Source organism: Oculina patagonica, chromosome 4 (assembly GCF_052425735.1).
Source record: "Oculina patagonica isolate OP01 chromosome 4, crgOcupat, whole genome shotgun sequence".
Lineage (NCBI taxonomy): Eukaryota > Metazoa > Cnidaria > Anthozoa > Scleractinia > Oculinidae > Oculina > Oculina patagonica.
In genome coordinates this window covers 30,647,334-30,671,672 of record NC_135761.1, presented here as the reverse complement: position 1 = coordinate 30,671,672, position 24,339 = coordinate 30,647,334, and the positions used below count along the sequence as shown (strand labels likewise).

Genomic DNA, 24,339 nt, shown 5'->3' with positions numbered 1-24,339 from the left:
CTGTTAAGGCTTTCAAACAGGGTCAAATCCTACCCCCCCACACACACACACACACACACACACACTTTCCAGATTTTACAAAAGATGAAAGAAAGAAAACGCCGATGTTGCTTTTGTTTTTTGTAGCTAAGTGATAAACAAACATTAGGATAAAATCTCTTCTGACAAGGAATCCACACTTATATGTAACTTGTTCCTCCCCCGCCCCCTCTCTCCTCAGCTTTTTTTGATGGAAATGGTGGACCAATACGAAAAATAACAGCTTTCTGCTAGCAAACCGGAGTAAAACAAGCAAGCAAGCCCCAGGCAAAAATAGTGACATTTTGTCATAGTGCCAAATACAGTCTGTAGGGTCCCCCAAAAGGATTAAGCACCTTTTTCCCTTCATATCAGTTCCCGTTAACTACATGTAAACTAAGCAGTTAATTTTGCACAAGCGGAAATACTGTTTGTTAGTCATAAACTCAGGTATAGATTGTTTGGCAAAAATTTAACCATTCATTTGCCTGCATATCAAACCATGCAAGTGTAATATATTTAGACTACTGTTACATAACCAGAAGTTGTGTTAAGCTATTGCACCATATGTACCCAGGATGCTTAGCGAATAAAGTGTTGTGTTGTTCAGCCATATTGAAGCTGTGTTGTTTCCTTGTTTAGAAGCTATCTTTATTGATATGCTACAGCAAGCATGAGCAACAAATATATAACATAATAATTAACTGTACTGAAACAGAAGACTTTTCAACAAATAACTGATCTGTGAGACACAACTGAGACACACCCACAAACCAAAATAGCTGTGTTCAATGTTTATCATTTGATGACTGAGTTTGGTTTCGGTGAAGTAAAAATTTGGCTGGCTACAAACAACAGATTGCATTATATTGCAACATGTGATATTTGTTAATAGAGATTGATGAACTGCAGCCTATCCCATTATCATGATTACTGTTCTTTGCAGTGTGAGCACTGGGAATTAAATGTTTGGGTAGCAATAAATGAATAATATTTTTATATTGTGTTACCAGAGATCCTTTAAGAAATATGTACATGGTTGTATCACCTCTGGCTTTATTTTATTAACTTAAAAATTACACCAGTCCATATACAGTGCAAGTACATATAAAGTATTAGTTTGTACATGCAATGAAAAAAAATAATCTGAATGAATAAATAATAATGTGTTCATTTATCTCTCTGTGTGTCTACATTTCTCTGTGAAAATTCCGCTACTCGTGTACGTTAACCCTGAAAAAGGCAAAAGACAGATAATTTTGTTGATGATCATTGGCCACAATATTTTTTTTTAAGTAATTCAGAAGACTCTATAGATAAATAAAAAAGAGATATTTTTCCAAGTTTTGCCTGGGCCGCCCAGGAACTGTGTTGGGAGATATGTTCAGGACCAAAAAATCCTTTCACAGTGAGTGTGACAGCATAATTTTTTCAACCTATGCTACTAAAGACATTAATAGTGCTTAATCAATAAGCTTAAGACCTGGCACATGCCGGAGCTTTGGTGAGTGTTTTAAGTTTTGGGGTGAATCAGCAGCTAAAATTAATGAGTTTTCCCTACAAAATAACTTGCTTTTATTAAGACTCTTATCTTAATTGCTTTCTAACAGGTGCTGTTGAAAGCACTGTGATTAATTCCATGAAAGCATGCATATTCTGCCCGAAAAATCCGGGATCCCCTATCTAAATACAGACACCCAAAAAAAAATACTTGCCAAATTTTCCAACCCAAAAAAATCTCGGAATTGAAAATTTCAAACCCAAAAAATTCTTCGATCATCCCTGTCAGTAACCCTGGGCCTCAACCGTCCCCACCCCCTCTTTTCTTAAACAATGAAAACATTATATTTACTATGCTGTTACATGTTAATTGTGTATATTTAATTCCTCAAGAACCAGGATTTTTAGGGAAAAACAAATTTTCCAAGGGGTTAAAACAAATAAAATGACATATAATTAATTAGCGATAGATTGATATTTTTCTGTTCCTAAAATCAAAGGAACTATTTACATGTACCAAGATCTCAATGCAGTAATTCTGTGCAAACAAAAAGTCAAAGTCATGTTTTGGACTAGCAAATATCTTTTTTATTGTACTTGAATGGCAATAAAAGAAATTCAATTCACACAAAGTATATACGTATAGTACAAGTACAAGTCTTATAAAAGAAAAGTATTTTAAAATTTATAAAGTGACTGCCTTTTTGTTTACTGAGCTACTTGATAGATGAATTTGCTGTGTAATGACCTTTTTTGTTCACGGTGGAAGATAAGGAAAATTCTTATGCCCAAAAGATATTTAATTAGTTGCACTTGTAGAAATTAAGTAACTTTCAGCCCTGGAAGTAAGTGGGGAAAGGGGACTCCCATATCGAACAGGCAGAGATGCTCGTCAGAAAATTTGAATTAAACCGTCCCTTAAAGGGGACCAATCTGGGCATTGATTACACTTTTTGACCCCTAAAAGATACCATTTTGGAACATTTTAAAATTGATATTTTTCTATATTTTTTCTTGTGCAACCCTAAACGAGACCTTGAAGGCAAAAAATACCCTCCTTTTTCCCAGAACACACAAAGAGAGACCAAAATCTGAAATAATTTAAATCATGTATACCTCTAAGCAAAACAATAAAAACATCCCTGTCTCTTCCATTGGATTCCCCCCCCCCCATCCTCCAGGGCTTTCAGCCAATTTCTTCGTAAACAATTTTCATGGTCAATTTTACTTATAAAGTCTATAGAAAGAGTAACAAAGCAAATCAGAATACATTAATAATATGTTCCAACGAAATATTGTACCCAGACGTGTGTTTTCAAAACCCCTAAAAACTGTTTAGAAAAAGACAGAGAACGAAAAGAGCAAAAAGAGTCGAAGAAAGAGAAACGAAGAGCAGCATGAAGCAGAGATGGAAAGGCGAAGGTAAAAAGCAAGGAACAAAAATGGAAGAGCAGCGTAAAGTCAAGCGAGAAAGACAACGGGAAAAATGAGGGAACAGTACCGAAGTGCATGACATGAAAAGGACACAAGTCAATCTAAAACAAAGTTGGGCACTCAAGCAAGAAGTAGCTCCTATGCATTTTAAAGCCTGTGTGATCAATCAACAAATGAGGCAGTGAAATTATAAACAAAATCGCACTTGTGAGAAAATGCTTTAAGAGGAAATCCGCCAGGACTTCGAGTAGTTATTGGACAAAATTATGTACCTTATTGCAAACTTTTTTGTTACTGCTTCAAATATCTTATCAAAAGAAATCTTTTCTAACAACACCAAACATCAAAAACAAATTTCGAAGTTCCGCTGAATTCCACTGAATCGCTTAAGACGAATTTACAAAATGGCTACACGTGAGATGTTGCCTATACCTTGTGAACTTTGAAATTCATTTTCTCAGACTCTGATAAGAAATTATTGTTGGTGTTATCACGGATAATTACTTACATCTTTACCTTTTATTAAGGGTAGGAAATAACGCAATAGGATATTTTAAATTATTCTGGTACTTGATTTTTGTCCAACTTTAATAAATATTAATTACTCGACTTCCTAGTGGATTCCATCTTAAACACTTAAATCAAGTCTTTTTTTTTATAATGGAATAATGAATGTTAGTAGCTTTTACTAACAAAATTACAATGTCACTTGAAACACTATCAATGACTTACCAAGTTGTAATTTTCCTTTAGGAATTGCACCAAATTCACTCTCAGTTCTTCATGTGAAATTTCTATTCCTTTCACAATTTGAAGTTGCTCCACCAGTTCATAGAACATACAATTGCCCAAACCATGATTTTCAGAAATTAAGAATCCTTTATATGATGCAATCCTTTCCAAATCTTCAGGCCTCTGCAACTCGTCTGCACCATAATAGTACATTCCTAGCAAAAACGTGCAAAAATATGTCAATTATCATTATTATCTGGATGATGACAATAACTGATCAGAAATATTTATCTCTCAGTGTTGACTAAGTACTAGTGATTCACTGAAAGAGAGGGCAAGGCTGTGCTCTAAGAAAAATTACAAGGAGCCCAAAGGTTCCAAACTATGAGATCCAGGGTGCCCAGCATAAAGCTTATATGAAAGAAATAAGATTATCTGGTCGACCAAAGACAAAAGTGAGTCGCCTGAGGCACCCAGGCACCCTTAGAGCACAGCCTTGCATTTGCGTGACAGGGGCACACAGGTAATGAATAGGCTCAGCTAAAATGTATGACATAAATCAACAACTGTATTGCATTCAGAAAGAATCAAACTGTCGTCATTCTAAAGTTGTTCTGATAAAAGGACTCAGTCTGATATTTCCTTGTAATGTGTTAGGACTACTAAAATTCAATGTCATTTATTAGATCGATAATTGATAATTACTGTGTTGTCTGCTATTTAAGGATAAAATTTAAAATGGATGATAATGGATAACAACAAAGGCTTATGCATTCAATATTGTTTATCAATTATCAATATCATTATTGTGTCGGAGACTGGGTCCGAGCATTGTTAAGATTTTTGATTGACAGATAGTTATGTAATAAGTTGCACGTTGTAGTTATGAAAATCAGTGATGCGAACTCTGTGAAGCGATCAACTCAGTGAAGTGAAGTAGTGAATATAAAATCAGTTTTGTTCACAAGTGACGTGAGTTTTTGTTGGGCAACAATTGGAGGCATTCCCGACAAAAGTGGCACCTCCGACGGGACAGGGTCCTCAAACAAGAGGAAAAGAGCCGGGAAACTACAGTGAATTATAAAACGAAAGATGGATGCTGCGAACCGTGATCTAGCGACGAAATTAACTCAACTTAAAATAACCAGGGACAAAACCGGAGCCATATTAGCGGCTCGAAATAGCAACCGTATCAAGAGACATAAGGAGGCGATACATGCCGTCGTCTCTTCTGTGGAAAAGTCAAAGCGAAAAGTCGAAGAGCTAAAAATTGCCGCTGGGGAAGAAATGGCCGACATTAGCACGTGGTGTGATGGAGTAGAGGCGGATATAGCGGCTGTTGACCAAGATATGGACAACATTTCTACATGCCTAAGCGAAATCGATCGGGAACAAGTTGATAAAACCAGAAAGGAGCAGTTAGCCTTCGAAAAGGAGCTATTGGAACAGAAAGTCAAATACAACGAGGAGCTAGGAAGACTTCAATCGTCAAACGCAAAGGAAAACACAAGTCACGTGGGAAATCAAGACACTGCGGCGAAACTGCCGAAGCTTGCAATTACGAAGTTCAATGGAACTAACCTCGATTGGACAAGGTTTTGGGGCCAATTTACTGAAGGAATCGACAAGTCTGGCATGGCTGCTATTACAAAATTTTCCTATCTCAAGGAATTTGTTGTGCCTACGGTCAGGAGAAGCATCGACGGCTTGCCGTTCACCGCCGATGGCTATGAGAGGGCAAAGGGCATTTTGTGCGAGCGTTATGGTAATTCAAGCGAAGTGGAGAAAGCCTACGTGGGAGATATCTTGGATTTGCCGAAGATTAGCGGAAACCAGCCTCGAAAAATACATCAATTTTACGAACGGTTGTTGTATGATGTTCAGTCGCTCGAAACTATGGGAAAATTAAGTGAAGTCAACGGAAATGTAGCCCTCACGATCGATAAATTGTCTGGAATTCGTGGCGATTTGGTTAGGAACGATGAGAACTGGCAAAGTTGGGACTTTCTGCAATTGTGCGAAGCTTTGAAGTCGTGGACTCGCCGAAATCCTGTGGAGTCAAATTCAGCTGACCCGCCAAAACGTGATCGCTCGCCCTCACGTGTTTACAACACGCGACAACAAGAAGCCAAAACACGTGTTTGCGTGTACTGTGAAGATACCTCGCACAGGTGTTCTGACTGCCCGCGCGTAACTACTCTTGATGGGAGGAAGAAAATTCTGGCGGAGAAAAGACTTTGCTTTAACTGTACTGGCCCTAAACATAGGGCGGCCGAATGTACCAGTAAAATGTCATGTTATTTCTGTTCAAGAAGACATCACACTTCTATCTGCATTGATCAAAAACCCAAGGGGGAGAGTGTTATGTCTTCGGTTGATGATGATAAGGTTATTTATCCTGTTGTGGTGGTTAAAGTCGGTGGAATTGAATGTCGTGCGTTGTTAGATTCTGGTGCATCTAGCTGTTATGCCTCTGCCAAGCTGTTGGACCTGCTGGGAAAACGGCCAACAGAGATCAAGCCCAAAAAGGTTGTGATGCTTATGGCTTCTACCACAGCGAAAATGGAGATTTACAAGAGCACTGTTTCGTCTAAGTCTGGGGATTACAATTTAGAAGTCAATCTCACCAAAGTAAACCGAGGAGAGCTCCTTAGCCTGGAAAATCCCAGATATGAACAGTTGATGAAAACCTACTCTCATTTGAAGGGCGTGGAAATGGACGACATAGACACCAAACCATTACTTCCAGTTCATGTTATTCTAAGCGCTGGGGTGTTCGCTCGAATCAAAACTGACACTCGACCACGGATTGGCAATCAGGGAGAACCTGTGGCTGAACGCACCAAGTTGGGATGGGTCATTCTTTCCCCAGGGGAGGAAATCGATACTACACACATGCTTCTTACACAGACCAGTCAAGTGGATTATGAGGAACTATGCAAATTAGATGTGTTGGGACTTGAGGACACACCACAGCATGACCAAGGTGAAGTGTACATGGAATTTCGAGAACAGTTGTCACGCAATGAAGCGGGATGGTATGAGGCAGCGTTGCCATGGAAGGGCAATCATCCCCCACTCCCTTCTAACAAACAAGGAAGTCTCCGCAGACTAGAGAATTTAAAGCGCAAGCTGGAACGAACAGGGATGGAACAGGCCTACAGTGAGATCATCGAAGAACAGAAAGCTGAAGGTGTAGTGGAAGCAGCTGATCAAGAGCCTCGAGGAGTTGAATTCTACATCCCACATAAACCTGTCATTAGAGAAGAAGCTGCGACAACGAAAGTCCGTGTGGTGTATGATGCATCAGCCAAGGCCCACCCCAATGCTGTATCGTTGAATGATTGTTTGTACCCAGGGCCCCCACTGCAAAACAAATTGTGGAATGTACTGGTTAGGTCACGTACACATCCTGTAGCGGTTGTGGGAGATCTCAAGAAAGCATTTTTGCAAGTACGAATAAAAGAGTCTGACCGTGATGCTCTGCGGTTTCATTGGAAGCAAGGAGAACACTCAGAGATTGAGACATTGCGTTTTACTAGAGCCTTATTTGGCCTAGCACCATCTCCTTTTCTTCTAGGAGGTGTGATCACGTACCACTTGGAAACCTGGGAAGCACGAGAACCACATGCAGTGGCTGAACTACGCAAAAGTCTCTATGTGGACGACTTGATTAGTGGGGGCGTGACAGTGGAAAAGGCAAGGGAGCTGAAGCAGCAGGCTATCGAGATTTTTGAAGATGCAACCTTCATATTACACAAATGGCAGTCAAATGAGCCTAAATTAGAAGAGAACCCTGTCCCACCAGTGGATAAAGAGGGAACCTTTGCAAAGCAGCAACTCGTGAAACCCCATGCAGGAGGATCAGGTCTACTTGGACTGGGATGGGACAAGGAACGTGATGAGATAATTATATCCTTTCCTGAGCGGGAAGCAGACCCAACCAAGAGAGGTGTTCTTCGCAAGCTTGCAAGTATTTATGACCCCCTTGGATTTGTTTCGCCAGTAACTCTGATGGGGAAGTGTCTGTATCGTGATGTGTGTTGTGAAAAGTTGGCATGGGACGCTGAGTTGACGGGCACTCTGAAACTCAAGTGGCAAAGGTGGGAACAGAGTCTACCCAAACAGATAGCCATTACTCGGGCCCTTGTGGAACACAGGGAACCCATCCAAGTAATTCAGCTACACGGCTTCGGTGATGCAAGCAGCCATGGCGTAGGTGCAGCAGTGTATGCAGTTGTGAGGCAAGAATCAGGCATCACTCAGCGGCTCGTAACAGCAAAGGCCAGGCTAGCCAAGCAGGGCTTAACAATTCCCCGATTAGAGTTAATCTCAGCTCATATGGTGACAAATTTGTTGATGAATGTGAAGGTTGCCATGGAGGGATTGCCTGTCACGGAACTGAATGGATGGCTAGATAGTACGGTGGCTCTCTTTTGGATAAATGGTGGAGGACAATACAAACAGTTTGTGGAGAATCGGGTACAGAAGATTCGTGCTCAGTCAGAGATTACATGGAGACATGTCCCTACCCAAGAAAACCCGGCTGATCTTGCGAGCAGAGGTGGTAGTGTTGAGTATCGTGAGATGTGGTGGGAGGGCCCAGAGTGGATGGCAGATCGTGAACGTTGGCCACCGGAACAAATTATCCAACCCTCTGCAGGAAGTACAGCTGAAGCCAAAGCTACCAAGGAATTATTTGCGCTTGCTGTGGATGTCACTGACAGGCTGGATGCTGTTCTTGAGAAGTTCGAACTGAACAAAGCTATAAACATTTGTGCATGGATTTCCAGGTTCCTGTACAATTCACGCAATCCTAACCAGAAATTAAGTGGCACACTGACAACTAAAGAGATAAAGAACCAGCATACGTTCTGGGTGAAGAGATCCCAACAGTTTTGTGACTATCAAGATGACCGTCTACAACTAAACCTGCAACCTAACCAGGATGGGATTTTGGAGTGCCGTGGTAGGATACAGGGTGTGTATCCCATATACCTCCCAGACAAACACCTGTACACCCAGAAGTTAGTGCACCATGAACACCTGCGCACTCTCCATGGGGGAGTTGGATTGACAATGACAAGTGTGAGAAGACACCACTGGGTACCACGCCTAAGAAAGCTAGCAAAGCGAACCATCCGAGGATGCCATGGTTGCCAAAAGTTTTAAGCGAGAGCAGCAGCAAACCCACCACCTGGTAACCTCCCAGTAGATCGGACGCAAGGATCTCACCCATTCCAAGTAGTTGGAGTGGATTATGCAGGGCCAATCAAATACAGGAAACATGGGAAAGTGGAAGCTAAAGCATACATTGTGTTGTATGCATGTTCTCTGTGTCGTGCATTGTACTTAGACTTAGTGCCCTCACTGGAAACCCAAGAGTTCATTCTGAGTCTGAAGAAGTTAATTGCAAGGAAGGGAAGACCAGAGAAGATTTATTCTGACAATGGAACGACATTTGTTGGTGCAGCACGTTGGCTGAGAAACGCTATGTATGATGAGAAGTTTAACAAGTTCCTTGCTGAGAATGAAATAATCTGGCAGTTCAACCTCAGCCGCGCCCCATGGTGGGGTGGGCAATTCGAAAGGATGGTCGGTTTAGTAAAAAATGCCTTCTACAAGACCATTGGGTGTGGTTTCCTTTCGTGGGCAGAGTTGGAGGAAGTGCTACTTGATGTGGAGATAACCTTGAATGATAGGCCTCTTAGCTATGTGGAGGATGATGTGGCACTTCCAATCCTCACCCCTAATTCCATGATGTTTCTACAGTGCAACATCTTACCAGACCTGGAACCACATCACGTTGACGATGTGGATCTGCGACGAAGAGCTAAACATCTTAGCAAATGCAAGAATGCACTGTGGAAAAGGTGGTCAAGTGAATACGTCCGTAGCCTGAGAGAGAGGCACAACCTCAAGCATCCAGGGAAGCCCTGTACATTGGCTGTTGGAGACGTAGTGATCCTAAAGTCTGAGGACAAAAACCGGGGAAAGTGGCCTCTTGGCATTGTTCAGGAGCTGTATCCAGGAAGAGACGGAGTGGTAAGAGCTGTGAAGTTGCGATCAGGGAAGAGTTTCCTCGAAAGAGCAGTGCAGCACCTTTATCCACTGGAACTTTCTTCTGACTCAGTTGCCCGTGCACCTTCCAGGGTTCTTAATGCTGATGCAACTGTTTTCCGGCCAAGGAGACAGGCAGCTTTGCGGGCTGAGGAAAGAATCCATCAAATTGCAGAAGACGAGGAGAATTCAGGATAACTCTGACATTGAGAACTTTAATTTAATATTGACATTGAACCATGAATTGAACTCTCGTTATACAAGGTCCTATTAGTGACTGTCTTAAGTATTTTGCAGTATCCGTTGTTGTTGTTGTCCAGTCTCCTGTATTAAGGACAAGTTACATATCTTTCCTTCGGACTGATATGGGGGGAGAGTGTCGGAGACTGGGTCCGAGCATTGTTAAGATTTTTGATTGACAGATAGTTATGTAATAAGTTGCACGTTGTAGTTATGAAAATCAGTGATGCAAACTCTGTGAAGCGATCAACTCAGTGAAGTGAAGTAGTGAATATAAAATCAGTTTTGTTCACAAGTGACGTGAGTTTTTGTTGGGCAACAATTGGAGGCATTCCCGACAATTGAATGATTTGGATTGTCACCTCTTCAGTCATATCGATTGCAATGCAATATCATGCATTTTGACCATTTTATAGATTGTTCATTGCCTTCAGTTTTCATCAAATGAAAACGGAATGTAAAAAGAAGCCCTGGTATCTTAGTCGTTTAACCGTGAATAAATAGAAGACAGTAGTAAATCACACAATGAAATACAGTAGTCCAAGAACTGCGTTAAACATTCAGGTAAACGTTAGCTATAAATTACATCAATTTGATTGCACAGTTTCGGAAAAGCGGTAATTCGAACTGATAAAAATATTTGCAAATCACAGCAGCATAAACACAGCACGAAATGTCTATAAATCAATCTACAGAATTTCTAAACTAATACCCAATTCAATAGTGCTGTCAGATCAGCTGTCAGTAAGGGCCGGTAGTATTTTGATTATCAATATCAACCGACTGATTGAGTTTAATAAGCTTATTCAATTTCGATAATTTGCAATACTGATTGATCATGAGCTGTCATGGGTTTCATCGATTGCTCATAGCCTTCGGTTTCGATTTATTCACAACGTAACACGCATAACTAAGAAAAGAGTTGATATACAAAATAAACGTCAGGTTACTGTACCGTCAATTCCGGGAAAGTGCTAGAAAAATTCCGAGAAACGTCAAAACTACAGCGCCAGCATACACCAGATCAAAAGGTCCGAAAATCCATGGTGGGCAATTTATGCAGAATTTCTTCTCTATTAGCACAGCAGATTCTGTTTTTAGGCACACAGCTTTCTCTGGGATTTTGTAAGTCCGTTGCTACATTTAAGATGGGCTCTTGTCCTTCCAAAAAGCGGAAGATTTACATTATCTGGCATCAGCAGCCATTTTGTCTGCATTAGTATTGTGAAATGATGTCACAAAACGCACTTTCTACTACTCCCTAAGTTTTGATAAGTTCACAACGCGCCGGGTATTACAGTAAATTCAAAATTTTTAATATAAAACAAACTGAGCTATCGGCTTTTATGCGAACCCGGAGAACGCATTAAACGAGAGAAAAAAATCAAAAATTACTAGTATGAAAGAAAACATATCAAACATACTGGAAAATGAAATGTTGTTTTTACTCCTTCTGACACTGAACCGGAATGCTTTTAGCCCGGTTTTCATCGAGCATTTGCTTTCCAGTCTCGAAGACATTTTTTATCACAGAATCAAACTCTCAGGCTCCTATTTATAAAATTGAATTTCAACGAATAGTAATATTTTTTTAGTGGCAAAACTAAGGAATAACATAAGCTTTAAGCAAGTAAAATACGGCATAAATGTAACACTGCAGTTTCGTACTCACCTTCACCAAAACAATGTTCGTTTTGTCTCCGTTGCCTTTCCTGTTGTTCTTCCCTACATCTTTGCCTTCTTTGCTGTGGTCTTTGTCGTTCTCTTTCTCGCTGTTCTTCGCTATTTCTTTGCCTGTTCTGTCGGCACCTTTCTTGCTCTTTTTGTCGCTGTTCTTCGCTACGTTTTCGTCTGTTCTCTCTTGATATTTCTCGCTCTCTTTCCCGTCGCAGTTCGCTTAAACCCTGTCTCCTCGAAATTAAGTTTCCTCCACTCTCGTTTGTCGACATTGACATAACAAGAGACCGAAATAAATATGTTTTTCTCAAGTTCTAACCTTCAGACTCGCTGAATAGAATTTGATAGTCGTTTTGAAAAATTTCTTTGCCAAGAGAATTAAACGCTGAGATTTCGCGCCAAAAAAACGCGGGTTGCCACAGTAATTCATCCCCAGTCCTTTTCCGTGCGTACGGTCGGACGGTCACGTGACAACCAAAATTTTCCGGCTCGATGGTTTCCCAAAAATTCTAAGGTATGGGGCTACGCATGCGCGCGCCTTCGGCGCTTGCGAGCTCCGCTATTAGTTTTTGTCGTGCTTTCTGTCATCAAATTTGTATTTAGCTCGTTTCTTTAGCTTAGACAATCGTGCTTTTCTTTTTAGTTTTTTATCGCAAGTGTTGTAACAAGTCGGCTAGCCTGATTCCCGAATAAGTTCAATAAACGTGTTTAAGAGTCTACTGTCCGTCCTGTACTTCACTGTGGTTGACCTGGCGAACCCAATTACGCTACACCCCGTGTCTGCCGTGCTGGGAACGCGACATGAACAGATTCCTCAATGTTTTTGTGAAATCATTGGAGAAAGACAAATCTTAACATTTGAGTTAACTTTCTTTTTATTTTCTGGCATTTAATGCACAATATGAACATACACAGTACACTGCAAGGCACCAAGAAGCTGACAAAAGCAGCATTATAACTAATATATTAAAACTAATATATGATATGTTATATTCATATTAACAGGCATGTGCATAATTCACATGCAAACACTGTTCATTTATTTCTATTCCAGTAATAACAGTAACGTTAATGGGGGACATGGCTAAACTCATCCCTGAAGACCCAGGGGCAGATTGTGGGGACAAGGGATAGTCTATTGGGATTTGCTTCCATGTGTTGGATCAATAACACGGTCACTGGGGGAAGGGGGAATGACTGGGAGACTGGAAAAAGGACATTGAATTGTACTGCGATTCCTTCTTTTAACAAACAGCATTTTTTTACAAATAAAACTGTACGAAGAAAGTAACAAACAAGTAACAGACATTATGCCATTGCATTGTTATCTTTATTTGACTTTCAAAATCTATAATTTTATACTTTTCAGAGTTGAAAAGAGTCCGATCACAATACTGCAAAGGTAAGTGAAGCCCTTAAAAGCAAAAACAAGCATTTAAAACAACGATTAGATGAAAAAACGAACACCCTGAAAGAAAAATAAATAGTTTGCAGCGAGTAAAAAGAGAGAGAGACAAGATCAGTTACAAAAAAACTGCCACTCAAAGGTACTTACAGATTATAATATTATAATCTTGGAGGGAAGTAAAATTATATTCGTAGAGGAAAGTACATCTTGGAGCTGCCTGATCTAAATACAGCAAACTACAAACTTAACCCTTGGACATACATGCAATTTCACCGTGGGGAGGCCTGTCACATGGGGAATGGATGGAATCCTTCCATTAGTTTTTCATTGTATTTATGCCAATTGAAATTATTTTGCGCTTAGTATAAAGCCCTTGGCTTATTCTACAAGATGACATTTTCTATTGATTGTGACGTCATATGACGTGAAATGACGTCATTAGAGCCGTCACCCTTGATTTCACTTTTTTTTCTCAGAAAGTTGGAAAATGGCAGAAATTGATGCTAAGCCTATTCAAAATTAAGCATGTTAGACAATTTTGTTTAAAAAAGTCGGGAAATATTCTTTCCTACTAAGTTGTAAATGTAGCTATTTTTATTTTTATTTTTCATGCAAATATAGCCTTTTCCAGGCTATCGAGTGACTTTATTTGGTTATTTAGTCCTACAGGGAGTCTCCCTTAGGAGTTTAGGTGTTATTTTTTATTAGCATTTTTTGTGCAACTTATATTTAAATTTTCAGTGTTTACCATTAGTTTGCGTTTTACTGTTCACCGTCTATGAGTTTACAAGCGCCGATTTCTGCAGATTACTCCTGTTTTTACAGATTGACTCGCTATGGCTAAGCACCAGAACAATGTAAGTTTGTTTTTCGCCTTTTGTTTTGGCTTGTTTATTTGTATTGCAAAGGTTTTGTTTATTTTATTTCAGTTAAAACCCCAACATTTACCTCGATCTCAACTTTAAGTTTGATCAAACTTCTTTGTGCTGTTTGAGAGAGTTTTTTAATGGTGTGTCTGGTCGCGAAAGATACTATGCGTTATGGCAACTACACCATGTACTTAATACCTAATGAGGTCGGTTGGATACATCCGTCAACAAAGGATGGTAGATTTTCAGGTAGCGGATCTTGTCAAGTCATTAAATGGTGGATGATTTCGTGGTCGATCAATAGACCCTCTTAAATCATTTGGTGGTGTTGTCCAGCTGCTGTTGCCGTTTCTGTTTTAGTCTCTCCAGATTTGCCCATTTTTCTTAAAAGTGCACTTTTTCCCAGTCGCCCTTGTATTTTTCTTCTTGTGCTTGAGGTGCAGTGTAAGATTCATTTTTTAAACAATTCACACTCTTTCGTCTTCCTTCCTTGGGATCTGTTTGCTCTTGTCGGGTTTTGGTCTGTAAATGACTATGGAAACTACAAATTGTTGGGGTAGGATTGCGTTTGGTGGGACATAATCCACCTTCAAAATGGACCCAACAGATTCTTGTATGCCTTGTTTTTTTTAAATTGCTCAGACAGCAAGAAGCTGCCCAGCTTTTTTTCCTCTCACTTTTGTTCATTCTGGGTACAAATATCTCCTTTCTATTGTGCAAGTGTGGAACATTATTCCCTTGTGTTCTGGGTATTTGAAATAGTTCTTTTGTTTGGGCAATTATAAGCACAGCAACAATTAAATCACTAATTCTCTACAAAAAAATGTAAGCAAAGGGGCATTTCCTCTTGGTTTCTTTCAGTTGTTTTGAAGGGTTTTCTATTATACCCTGCATGAGCCTCCTTTTCCCTTACTTTGGAAAACTCACCCATAGGCCAACTGAAAATATGAATAAGGCCCACTTTCATTGTTTCCAAAAGAATGCAGTACAATGCTTACTAAGGATTTCTGAAGGGCAGAAGGATTTCTCCTATTTTGAGAGAATTGCTATAAGTAAAACATTTGACCTGCGAATAGTTAAAGGCCCACCTTCACCCAAAATGCACTGCGCACGGCAATCACTTATCCTGGATTTCTTGCAGCAAGGAATATACCAAAGGCATTATCAACTTTTTCCGAAGCAATCCTCTAGATATATTTCAATTCACTTTTATAGATAATTTGAGTGCCTAAATAAAGTTTTGTTGTTGTTGTTGTTTTACGTTCCATGTTTATATTTATAGACTTTGCCTGTATTATTTTGTATATACCATGTAAATAGTTGTATAGTTGCTACATGCCGTCCTGTTGGACAACCAAATTTGCCTGGCTGTTTGAAGATGGGTTGTCTCAAAAATTCGGTATTTGACCTATGAAGAGCAAGAAAGCAAGCTCGTGGAATTCCTGCTGAACCAAAGGTGAGTTTTATACTAGATCAAAATGTTTGTACATTTTTGCTTTTATATAATTATTCTTAGGATATGTGACAGCAATCGAAGTTTATTTTCTTTGATGGTGGAAGTACAGAAGGGGATTTGTCTCTGTCTGATGAAAATAATGAGTACTGGTAAGTTTATATTCTGATAAAGCTACTTCTAAACAAGCTTGTTGAAATGTACCGCACAAAACAAGAACGTGTCAGTTTATTACAGTGTGAGTTTCTCGTGGCTTTTCTTCCTTTATTCGTTTTATTTGGTACAATTTTGCCTTCTTATTCTTGCTGTTATGCTTCATACATGTACTCAGTGTAGGATGATTATTTATGTATTTAATTTCTTGTTGATTCCTCTCTTCCTCGGTTGACTCTTCTCCAAGGGTAGAATTATAAAAATTTCTCTGGAAATCTTCTGCGACTAAATTTTCTTATGGCTCCATCATATAGAAGGTGTGTACCATGAATGCACAGCATGGGAGCAACAAAGGGGGCCTACCACTGGGGAAGTTATCTCCAAACTGGAGGAATGGGAAAAAGAACACTATGTGACGACATTCCACTAAGGGTCAGCCAAGGATCCTCTCTTGAAGCATTTGATCAAGATTTAGCCGAAAAATTGCAGCAGATTGCTCGAAAATCCAGCAGCACAATCAGCACAGTGCTCCTGAAAATGATGATACGAATGCCTGTGGGTTCCTTTGTAATAAGATTGCCCATGATATCCATGTCAGAAGGAAAAAAAAAGTGGATGCATCCAGCCTATGCGCACTAAACTTCCTTCTCTGGTGGAGAAAATAATCAACCAGCTTCCAATGGAAATCAACGAAGTACGCACAAGGGATCTTTGTCATGTAGACGAAGCATACAGAATCCTCTGTCGAGTTGGCTGTCTCTTGCCATTACGAGCTCATTGAGAAGATTCTACATGGTTATCACAGTTTCTTTCCATAATCAAGGGAATGTCCACAGAAGGTCGTCATCGATATGAGTAAGGAACAGTTGTGTACTGCACTCTTGCTGTGAGCTGTACGTTTCCCTTGTTGGAGTTGTGGGTGGGGTGGAAAGCTGTTTTTGATTGATGCAAACACTAAAAATGCGAGAGATAGATAGGGAGCTGTCATGGAGCCGGTGCCAAATCTGTCTCAAGTAATAGATAAATCCAAAGCAACTTCGAGCCTGCCCAATCTTCCTGGAATAGGAGCGACCCTCCATTATTTCTTCTCTGCAGTTGACGTTCAACAGTTTGGTTCTATAGTGACTCAAGGGCCCTCGCAGCATTCGTTTGCTCCAGTTACAGCAAATCAATATCCCTCAGCGCCAAGCACTTCACACATTGCTTCTCCTGCTTCTTTGAACAACCTACTGCAATCCTCTGGTGTTACTGTGGCCAGTCCACACTATGGGCTTGGCCAAAGTTCTGTTATCCAGCAAGCTGCTTTCCCAGTAAGCTAGCATTCTGGTCTATCAAGCGTTTTACAAGAAAGCTCCAGCTGGCATTAACTCTCTATTGACAAGACACTTTTCATTGAGAAATCATAGAGACAACCTGAAACTCTTAATTCAATGACCCAATACTGACTTTCTCTGTTATTCATTCTCACATCGTGCGTCAATTCTTTGGAATAATCTGCCCCTACACTTAAAAACCAAACCCAATCTAGGCTCTTTTAAAGCTGCTCCTAAAGAAAACTCTATTTTTTTTAGACAGAATTACCTTTAACGGGCTAACTAGAACAAATAAAGACACTGCTAATTATGTATATTAAAACTCTATTATATTTAATTTTTCGGTATAATTACTTTATTTTTATCTATTTCTCACGTTATTGTAAATTTTAATATATAGATTTGTTATTAATTGTTATTTAGAATGTAATGTAGATCCACATCAGCTTTTAGCTGCCTGTTTTATAGACCTTCTTATTAAATAAAGTAGGTAGGTAGGTAGGTAGGAAGGTCATTCTCAATACAAATATTAACTAGACAAACTACCAACAAGGCCCCAGAAGTGCTACGGTTGCAGCATAGATTTTGCTGAAAAGTACCGCCAGCCTCCATATAATATTGTTGTCAAACATATTGACCGAAGACTTGTAAGGAGGGACGAGCGAACAGGTCTTTTTGTGAATGTTAACACATTCTGATGTCAATCCCTGACTGCAATTTTAGTATTTTGACTCTCTCCTTTACTATGTTTCTTTTCTCCAGCTATTCTTCTTTATTCCTTAGAAGCTTTTCTTCCCAATTCTTCAAAATCTTGATCGCTGTATATGTCATTGTCTTCTGGGCTGAATTTCATTTTTTGGCTGTTAGAATTGTCAGCTTCGTTGCATGCATCATACGCCTCATTATTAATATCTCATTTGTAGTTTCTCTTATCCGATTTGACCTTTTGATTCATCCAATCTCTGTTTTATCTTTGCTGTTTGAAGTACCAATTCTCATTTGAGAGTAACGCTTGTGGGGCGTGTGCAATGCCTTTACATATACTGACTAGGGCTGTCAAAACATTTTCAAGTAGACATCCTGACTTTGAAAGTAAGTGGAAGGGTACTTTGCGAGCCACCCCCGGGAAAATTTGAACATTACCTTAATACATCAAGAAATGAAAAAAGTTGGCACAACAGCAACGAAATAACACAATTCAATGGGTCCATAAAGTGTCCAGAAATCTATGCTGTCAGAGGAAGACTGTTGACATTACCACACCTGACAGAACTCTCTGCCAGTCTTGCCACTTAAACCAGTGACCCACAATGTGCAGTGCCAGTTGGGCTTTATGGTGAAACCAGCGAAGGACTTGGTTGAGCTTTTCAACACTGCCCTTCAACTGGTATCAGCAATGGAAAATGATATACTCTCCTTCCTTCTACGAAGTGAGAAGAAATGGAGTTTTAGGCGTTTAAGTGAACCCAAATTTGCCGGAAATTTCAGGAAAACGGAAGGAGAAAAGAAAGAGGACCTGAACTGTCATAAACGTATCTGTTATCATTTGTTTTGTTTTTGTTGACGCGAATCAATGCAGCCTTATATTGATGAAATGAATCTGAAATCTTACTGTTTTCTACGAACAAACAAGTTGAATAATCACACCAAATGGAGAGAAAACATTTTTCTAATATGTTTATTTAATTTGCAAATATATGATTATATATGAATGTATCGTTGCTATTAAAATTCTCTTTTAAAGTTGTCTTTATATCATTTATACCATCTGCATATTTATCTGTTTTGGCATACTACCCTTTCACCAAAATCTTTTGAACAAAGAGTGTAAACCTGGGGCGAGTATGGGTGAGGGTTCAACTATGGGATTGTTTGGGTGCGCCGCAGATTTGTTTTCAACCTTGTGCGCCCCCAAACAATCCCACAACTGAGCGCACACCTTCTCCTGCTCAGGTTTCCACTATTTTCGAAAGTGGGCTATGTAATTGCGCGTTCCGCTGCAAAGGATTTCGGAAATGTGTTTACAGATGGTTGACATCAGAAGGGCTATTTTTGGGAAATCTTCAGAATTTCCCAGTTACAGCAAGGCGCCCAAAAGTGTGACCACTTTTAATTTATTCACATTCTTTCGTGCAGATTTAATCCAATCAGAAGTCAACTGCAAGCTATCCACGGCTTTTGATTGGATTAAATCTGCATGAAAGAATGTGAATAAATTAAAAGTGGTCACACTTTTGGGCGCCTTGCTGTAAGCTTTGACAGGAACTACTTAGAACCTCGGCAATGTTCACAAAAAATCACCGAGACTTCAAGTGATGTCTGGTAACCGCAAGAGAGCTTTTAACATTGTTATAACATTTGAGGTTACATTTATGGTTGGTCAGCTTATTACATTTAGCGTTGCATTGCGCTACAATTACGGTGGGGTAATGTGTTACAATGAGTATGATTTTTATTAAATTTGTGATTAGTATTACATTAAGGGTTATTTTTTATTACATCTGCGGTTGATATTACATTTAGCGGTGATACATACGCCATTAGAGCTCCTAATTAAGGAAAATAAATAGAATTACCAATAATACCATGACCTAGAACCTTTATTAAGTAGTTAATTTATATTTCCTTTTCTTCACTATTAGCTACGACTTTTCAGACCCACAGTTTGAAAAAGATGCGTACGGCCATTGCTTGTAAAAATGCGTACACCATTGCTTGTAAAAATTCAACCACAATAATTGTAAACAAACTCACAACTGACGATGATCGTTGAATGATCGAAACATGTCTTGTTACAAACTAAAAGTTGTTGTACATTTTTTAAAAATAGTTCTGAAAATGTTTTTAAGCAGTACTTTGCCTTCTTCAAGGACATATATGCACCCTTTTTTGTTTATCCTCTGAGCTCCTGAGGACTCAGGGTAAACAATTTTTGCCAACATGATTGGATTCTCTTACTCTTGCTAGCTCCTTTAACTAATATATCTTGTGAGCTCACTACATATATTAATTCATTATTCCATGCTGGTGATACTGTATGTTGGGAAGTGCACAGGGTTCTCACTGGTAGAAACTGTTAACATTCAGCCAATAGTTGACCTCCTTTGCCAGATTTATGAGGGAATTCAGGGGATTTTAGAACCCATGGAAAAATTCTTTGAAAGGTACCCAATTGCAGTGCACAGTACTCTATCTCTTGTGCACAATGGATCGGTCCCAGTCAATTTCTACAACTATTCCAACCAACCGGCTACCATCTACAAGGACACAAGTGTGGGGGTTCCACCTTTGAAGACAGCAATAAAGGAACATTGAATTGCATGCATTGTCAGTAGAAGCAGAACCGAGTTAAGATGAAGTTGAGGAGATGAGACAGCTATTCACTATAGAAGATAACCAGGTAACGGAAGATTAGAAGGCAGTTTACTACCTGTTATTTTTGTCTTGTGTTGCTCAATCTTTCATATACAACTATCGTAGGTCCAAACAGTCTGTGGCACCTCTATGTACATAATAAAATTATCAGATAAAGACTTCTGTGAAGTGCTTTAACCATGGGGTGAATGCGTAAGTATCATAGAGGGAAGTTCAGTTCATAACCAGAGAATAGAAAGATAATGGAGTGCTGTTCAAGAGCCTGTTGCACAATGCATACCAGAGGCACATAAGCAGGAATACAAGAAGTTTCTTGGTCGCCTGGTGGAGCTTATTAATTCGTACTTCAATCCGGAAATATAAAGTAGCTGGGTTAAAATAGACCTAGTTATGGAGCCCACCAGGCGGTGTTGGACACCCTTCACATGATTTTTGACCAATCAGTAGAAGTAATGGCAGACACCTTTGTCACATAATGTTGAGGTCTCATCTTTCTTTGAGCGAGTTCTGGAAGATTTCAACGATTTAACAGACCTTTTTCTTCCAGCTGGCAGAATATCTAGGCCAGTCATTTGTCAAGTTTTGAGTCAAGGTAAGCGTTTTTGGTATGAAAACTAGTCAATTGAATGCATGCTATATTATTAAGATTTTCTTTGCACTGCGTTAGACATGCATGGACATTTTCTTATTTCTTGGAAAAAAAGTATAAGAACTACAGAATATTTTGGCAGAGAACTTTATAAAAAAGAGCAGTAGGCCCAAGTGGCCCGCCGGTTTAACGTTCAAATTTGGACTTGAAGTTGGGTTATTTCCCTTGATTTTGCTGCATTTCACAGGAGTTGATGGCATGATTTTTGCCAATGTTTTACCACGAAAAAAAGCCTGAATTAAATGAAATTGGTATTCCTGTTTGTTGTATTAATATCTTAATGATTCCTTGATGTTTTTTTCTCTAGAGTTTACGTCATTGTACTAAAGCTTAAGTACTTGTTCAAAGTTTAGGTACTTCATGTTTGTTCCTATGAAGGTACTGCTTGTCGACAGACAGTGCAAAGCCATGTTATTACTCAGTTTGAGTCGTTGGATGAGACTGGACTTGACTGTTTTTAAGGCCTGGGTTAAAATAGACCTAGTTATGGAGCCCACCAGGCGGTGTTGGACACCCTTCACATGATTTTTGACCAATCAGTAGAAGTAATGGTAGACACCTTTGTCACATAATGTTGAGGTCTCATCTTTCTTGATCGAGTTCTGGAAGATTTCAACGAGTTCTGGAAGATTTCAACGACTTTAGCACTGTCAGTTCAACGCCAGTTAAGGAGTCAATTTTTTCGCTCAGTAGGCACCGTATGACATTGGAGTCGGTGGGCTTTGTTCCAGCAGAGTTTGTAAAGCTTGCTGTTGGGTGTTCTTTCAAACATCATCGAGGGCTGGTGTCACAAACACCGTTTTTTTAGTATAAAGCATTGGTTTACAGGGGTCCGATGGCACATGTTCAAAAATGCCCCTGGATCACATACCTTTTGTACTTGTGCACCACAATTCAAAATTCTTTGCTTAAGAATATCCAACAAATCTGCATCCAATGGATCATTGCGCAGGGTGGCAAACAACTTAGTTTGCCACAAATGGGATAAGCTTCACTGTGACCCAATGTGGAGTTACGATGGTGAGACGTAAAAGGAGGAAGAAGACAAGTGGACAACTGGTGACCCAGCAACTAGTCATGAAGAAGATGCTGATGCCTACATGCTTAAGGTGTTTATTTTTTTAAAGGTTTATCAGAAGGTAATTCTGACTGTTTGAGGTCCCTGATAGCCACTTACCTGTTGTGCAAGAAATTTGATGATTTCACAGCCCCGGGTGTCAATTTGAAGGAACATCTTTACTTTCCAGAAAAGAATCGTATCAGTATTATAATGCGAGACATATTGTAGAAAAAACCTTTGAAAGGGAAGAGGGAAGACTCATTCCCTGCTACAGTTCAAGTGGTAAAGATGATAGCCCATTCAATGGTACAATGTGGTTGGGGGGTTCCCATTCTTATCACCAACAGCTTTTCATGCACCTCTAGTTAGACGTCATGCTCATTCACTTTTGACACTCTTCGCTTGTGTGGCTCAATGTTTTGTCAGAATGACTTGGAAAAGTTTAAATCAGAATTTTGATTTGCGTCTTAACCATGCTTAGAATGCCAAAAATTGAATTATTTTGCTTGTTTAAAGGTATCATTTAATTTTGTATCAAGGTGTCAAACGAACAGCTGCTGGAGGAAAGTCTGATGCTTCATACTATCCTCAGTTAAAAGGAAGGTGCTCCTTGACCAGTTAAGGAAGGGTCTGCAGGTGTTGAACGTGTTAGAAGAAGCTTCGAAAAGACCATTGCTGTTTGGAAGTCTTTTTGTTGGACCTGAAAAGAATTTAACACCAGATATACACCAAGCATCTTTGCCACTCCCAGCTGAGGGCATGACTGAAGATCAAGTACAGACCATGGGCTATTTTCTGCAGTTTGTGGACGAAAGCTCTCAAGAAGATACAACTTAACTGAAAACATCTAACTGAAACATTTACTTTCTCATCAAGGCTTCTCTCTCTAACACGCTCTGTCTATCTTTATCTTTCTTCTCTTTCCCCCAAGATACCTCCAGTACATGTCAAGACAGGGTTTTTTTTTTGACAAAACGGTTATAAAGCAAAGTCTTTTAATTCTTATTCTTACACAGTCCTGAAAGATCTTGTCTGGTTTGCAACAGGCTCTACGGCTTTGCCCAGTAGCCGAAAGATTGACGTCAAATTTGATGTCACAGATGGCTGTATATTTACATCCACTTGCATGAGGGAGTTGCCCCTGAAAATGAACCGTCGATTAACATAATAATATTGCCCTGGTTTGGTGGCATACTAAAGATTACATCATTCCAGCTCAGTTTGGAGTTGACTACATTCTGAATTTCTTCTGGCATTAATTGCTCTATTTAAATTGTCGTTTAATTATTGAGTCTCTACACTACGTTGTTGTTGTTTTGTTATACCAAGGCCCCATGCTACATAAAGGAAAATATCAGTGTTTAAGGGTCACAGTAATATTATTGATTCTTTGTCACACACACACACACACAGTGACATTATTGTATATTGCAGAAAGTAGTCTATATTCAGAAGACTACATTTGAATACATTAGTTTTTCCCAAAAAAGTATTTTTTAATGAATAAGCCATAGCTTAATTATAAATTCATCTTTTCCAATTTTATGGGGTATCCATTTCCATCTTTTTCATTGTTGCTAGCTATTGGGTCATTGTTGTGAGTGGCTTTTAACAGGGCTTACTCAATTTGGTGGATCTTGTGTTATTTGTTTTACAATTATGGTTACAGTTTTCAACATTCTTGTTTTTTGTTATATTGTTGACCTTAATGACCCTAGAAGATACTACGACAGTACTTAAAGTGCCACTATGATCTTTTTTTTACATTGTCGTAAACAAATAGACTTTCTTACTCACCTTGCCAAATTTCAATCTATTAAGAACAGCAGAACTCGTTTTATTATAACATTTATTTCAGAGAATTTACGGCCGCCATTAATCAACTTTGTTCCAAGATTGGTTGCGAATAGGGAGAAAGTGACGTCAAAGGCCCAGAAATACCTCACGGGTTGAAATTAGAATAACAATCAGCATAGAAAATTGCACGAAAAACAAGTCCAAAGTTTTTGTCGCTTTTCGCGTGATTTTTAATACATATTGTTATTGTAATTTCAACCCCTCAAGGTATTTTGGAGCCTTTGACGTCATTTTCTCCCTATTCGCAACCAAGCCTTGGAACAAGGTTGTTTAATGGCGGCTGCAAATTATCCGAAATAAATGTTAAAATAAAACGACTTCTTATTTTCGTAATGATTTGAAAATTGGCAGGATGAGTAAAAAAGTCTTATTGTACACGAAAATATAAAAAAAAATGGAAATCAAAAATTTGATCATAGTGGCACTTTAAGCAGTACTGTACAGCCCCCGAAATGATCCTGACCCCGAACTGATCCCCAACCCCGAACTGATCCCCAAATTGACCCTGAAATGATCCCGACCCCGAAATGATCCCCAGATT

The 24,339-nt window shown here is 39.4% G+C and overlaps 2 protein-coding genes across 2 annotated transcripts; one reads left to right on the top strand and one right to left on the bottom strand.

Moving 5' to 3' along the window:
• Positions 1-1,057: 1,057 nt before the first annotated feature.
• LOC144650139 (uncharacterized) lies at positions 1,058-12,217 on the bottom strand. Its single transcript, XM_078509795.1, has 3 exons — positions 11,657-12,217; positions 3,685-3,899; positions 1,058-1,251 (listed from the first exon to the last, which is right to left on the bottom strand). Exons 1-3 carry the CDS (start codon positions 11,937-11,939, stop codon positions 1,246-1,248), a joined length of 504 nt encoding a protein of 167 aa, XP_078365921.1. The 5' UTR covers positions 11,940-12,217; the 3' UTR covers positions 1,058-1,245.
• On the top strand, positions 4,514-10,204 carry LOC144650138 (uncharacterized). Its single transcript, XM_078509794.1, has 2 exons — positions 4,514-7,778; positions 8,967-10,204. Exons 1-2 carry the CDS (start codon positions 4,777-4,779, stop codon positions 9,940-9,942), a joined length of 3,978 nt encoding a protein of 1,325 aa, XP_078365920.1. The 5' UTR covers positions 4,514-4,776; the 3' UTR covers positions 9,943-10,204.
• Positions 12,218-24,339: the final 12,122 nt, after the last annotated feature.

What these genes read in the sequence shown, in the direction of transcription:
- LOC144650138 (XM_078509794.1), top strand. Translation starts at nt 4,777, where the DNA reads ATGGATGCTGCGAACCGTGATCTAGCGACGAAATTAACTCAACTTAAA. An exon ending in ACGGGCACTCTGAAACTCAA is followed by an intron (nt 7,779 to 8,966) that starts GTGGCAAAGGTG and finishes AATCAAATACAG; the next exon opens with GAAACATGGGAAAGTGGAAG.
- LOC144650139 (XM_078509795.1), bottom strand. Translation starts at nt 11,939, where the DNA reads ATGTCAATGTCGACAAACGAGAGTGGAGGAAACTTAATTTCGAGGAGA. An exon ending in CGAACATTGTTTTGGTGAAG is followed by an intron (nt 3,900 to 11,656) that starts GTGAGTACGAAA and finishes CGTTTTTGCTAG; the next exon opens with GAATGTACTATTATGGTGCA.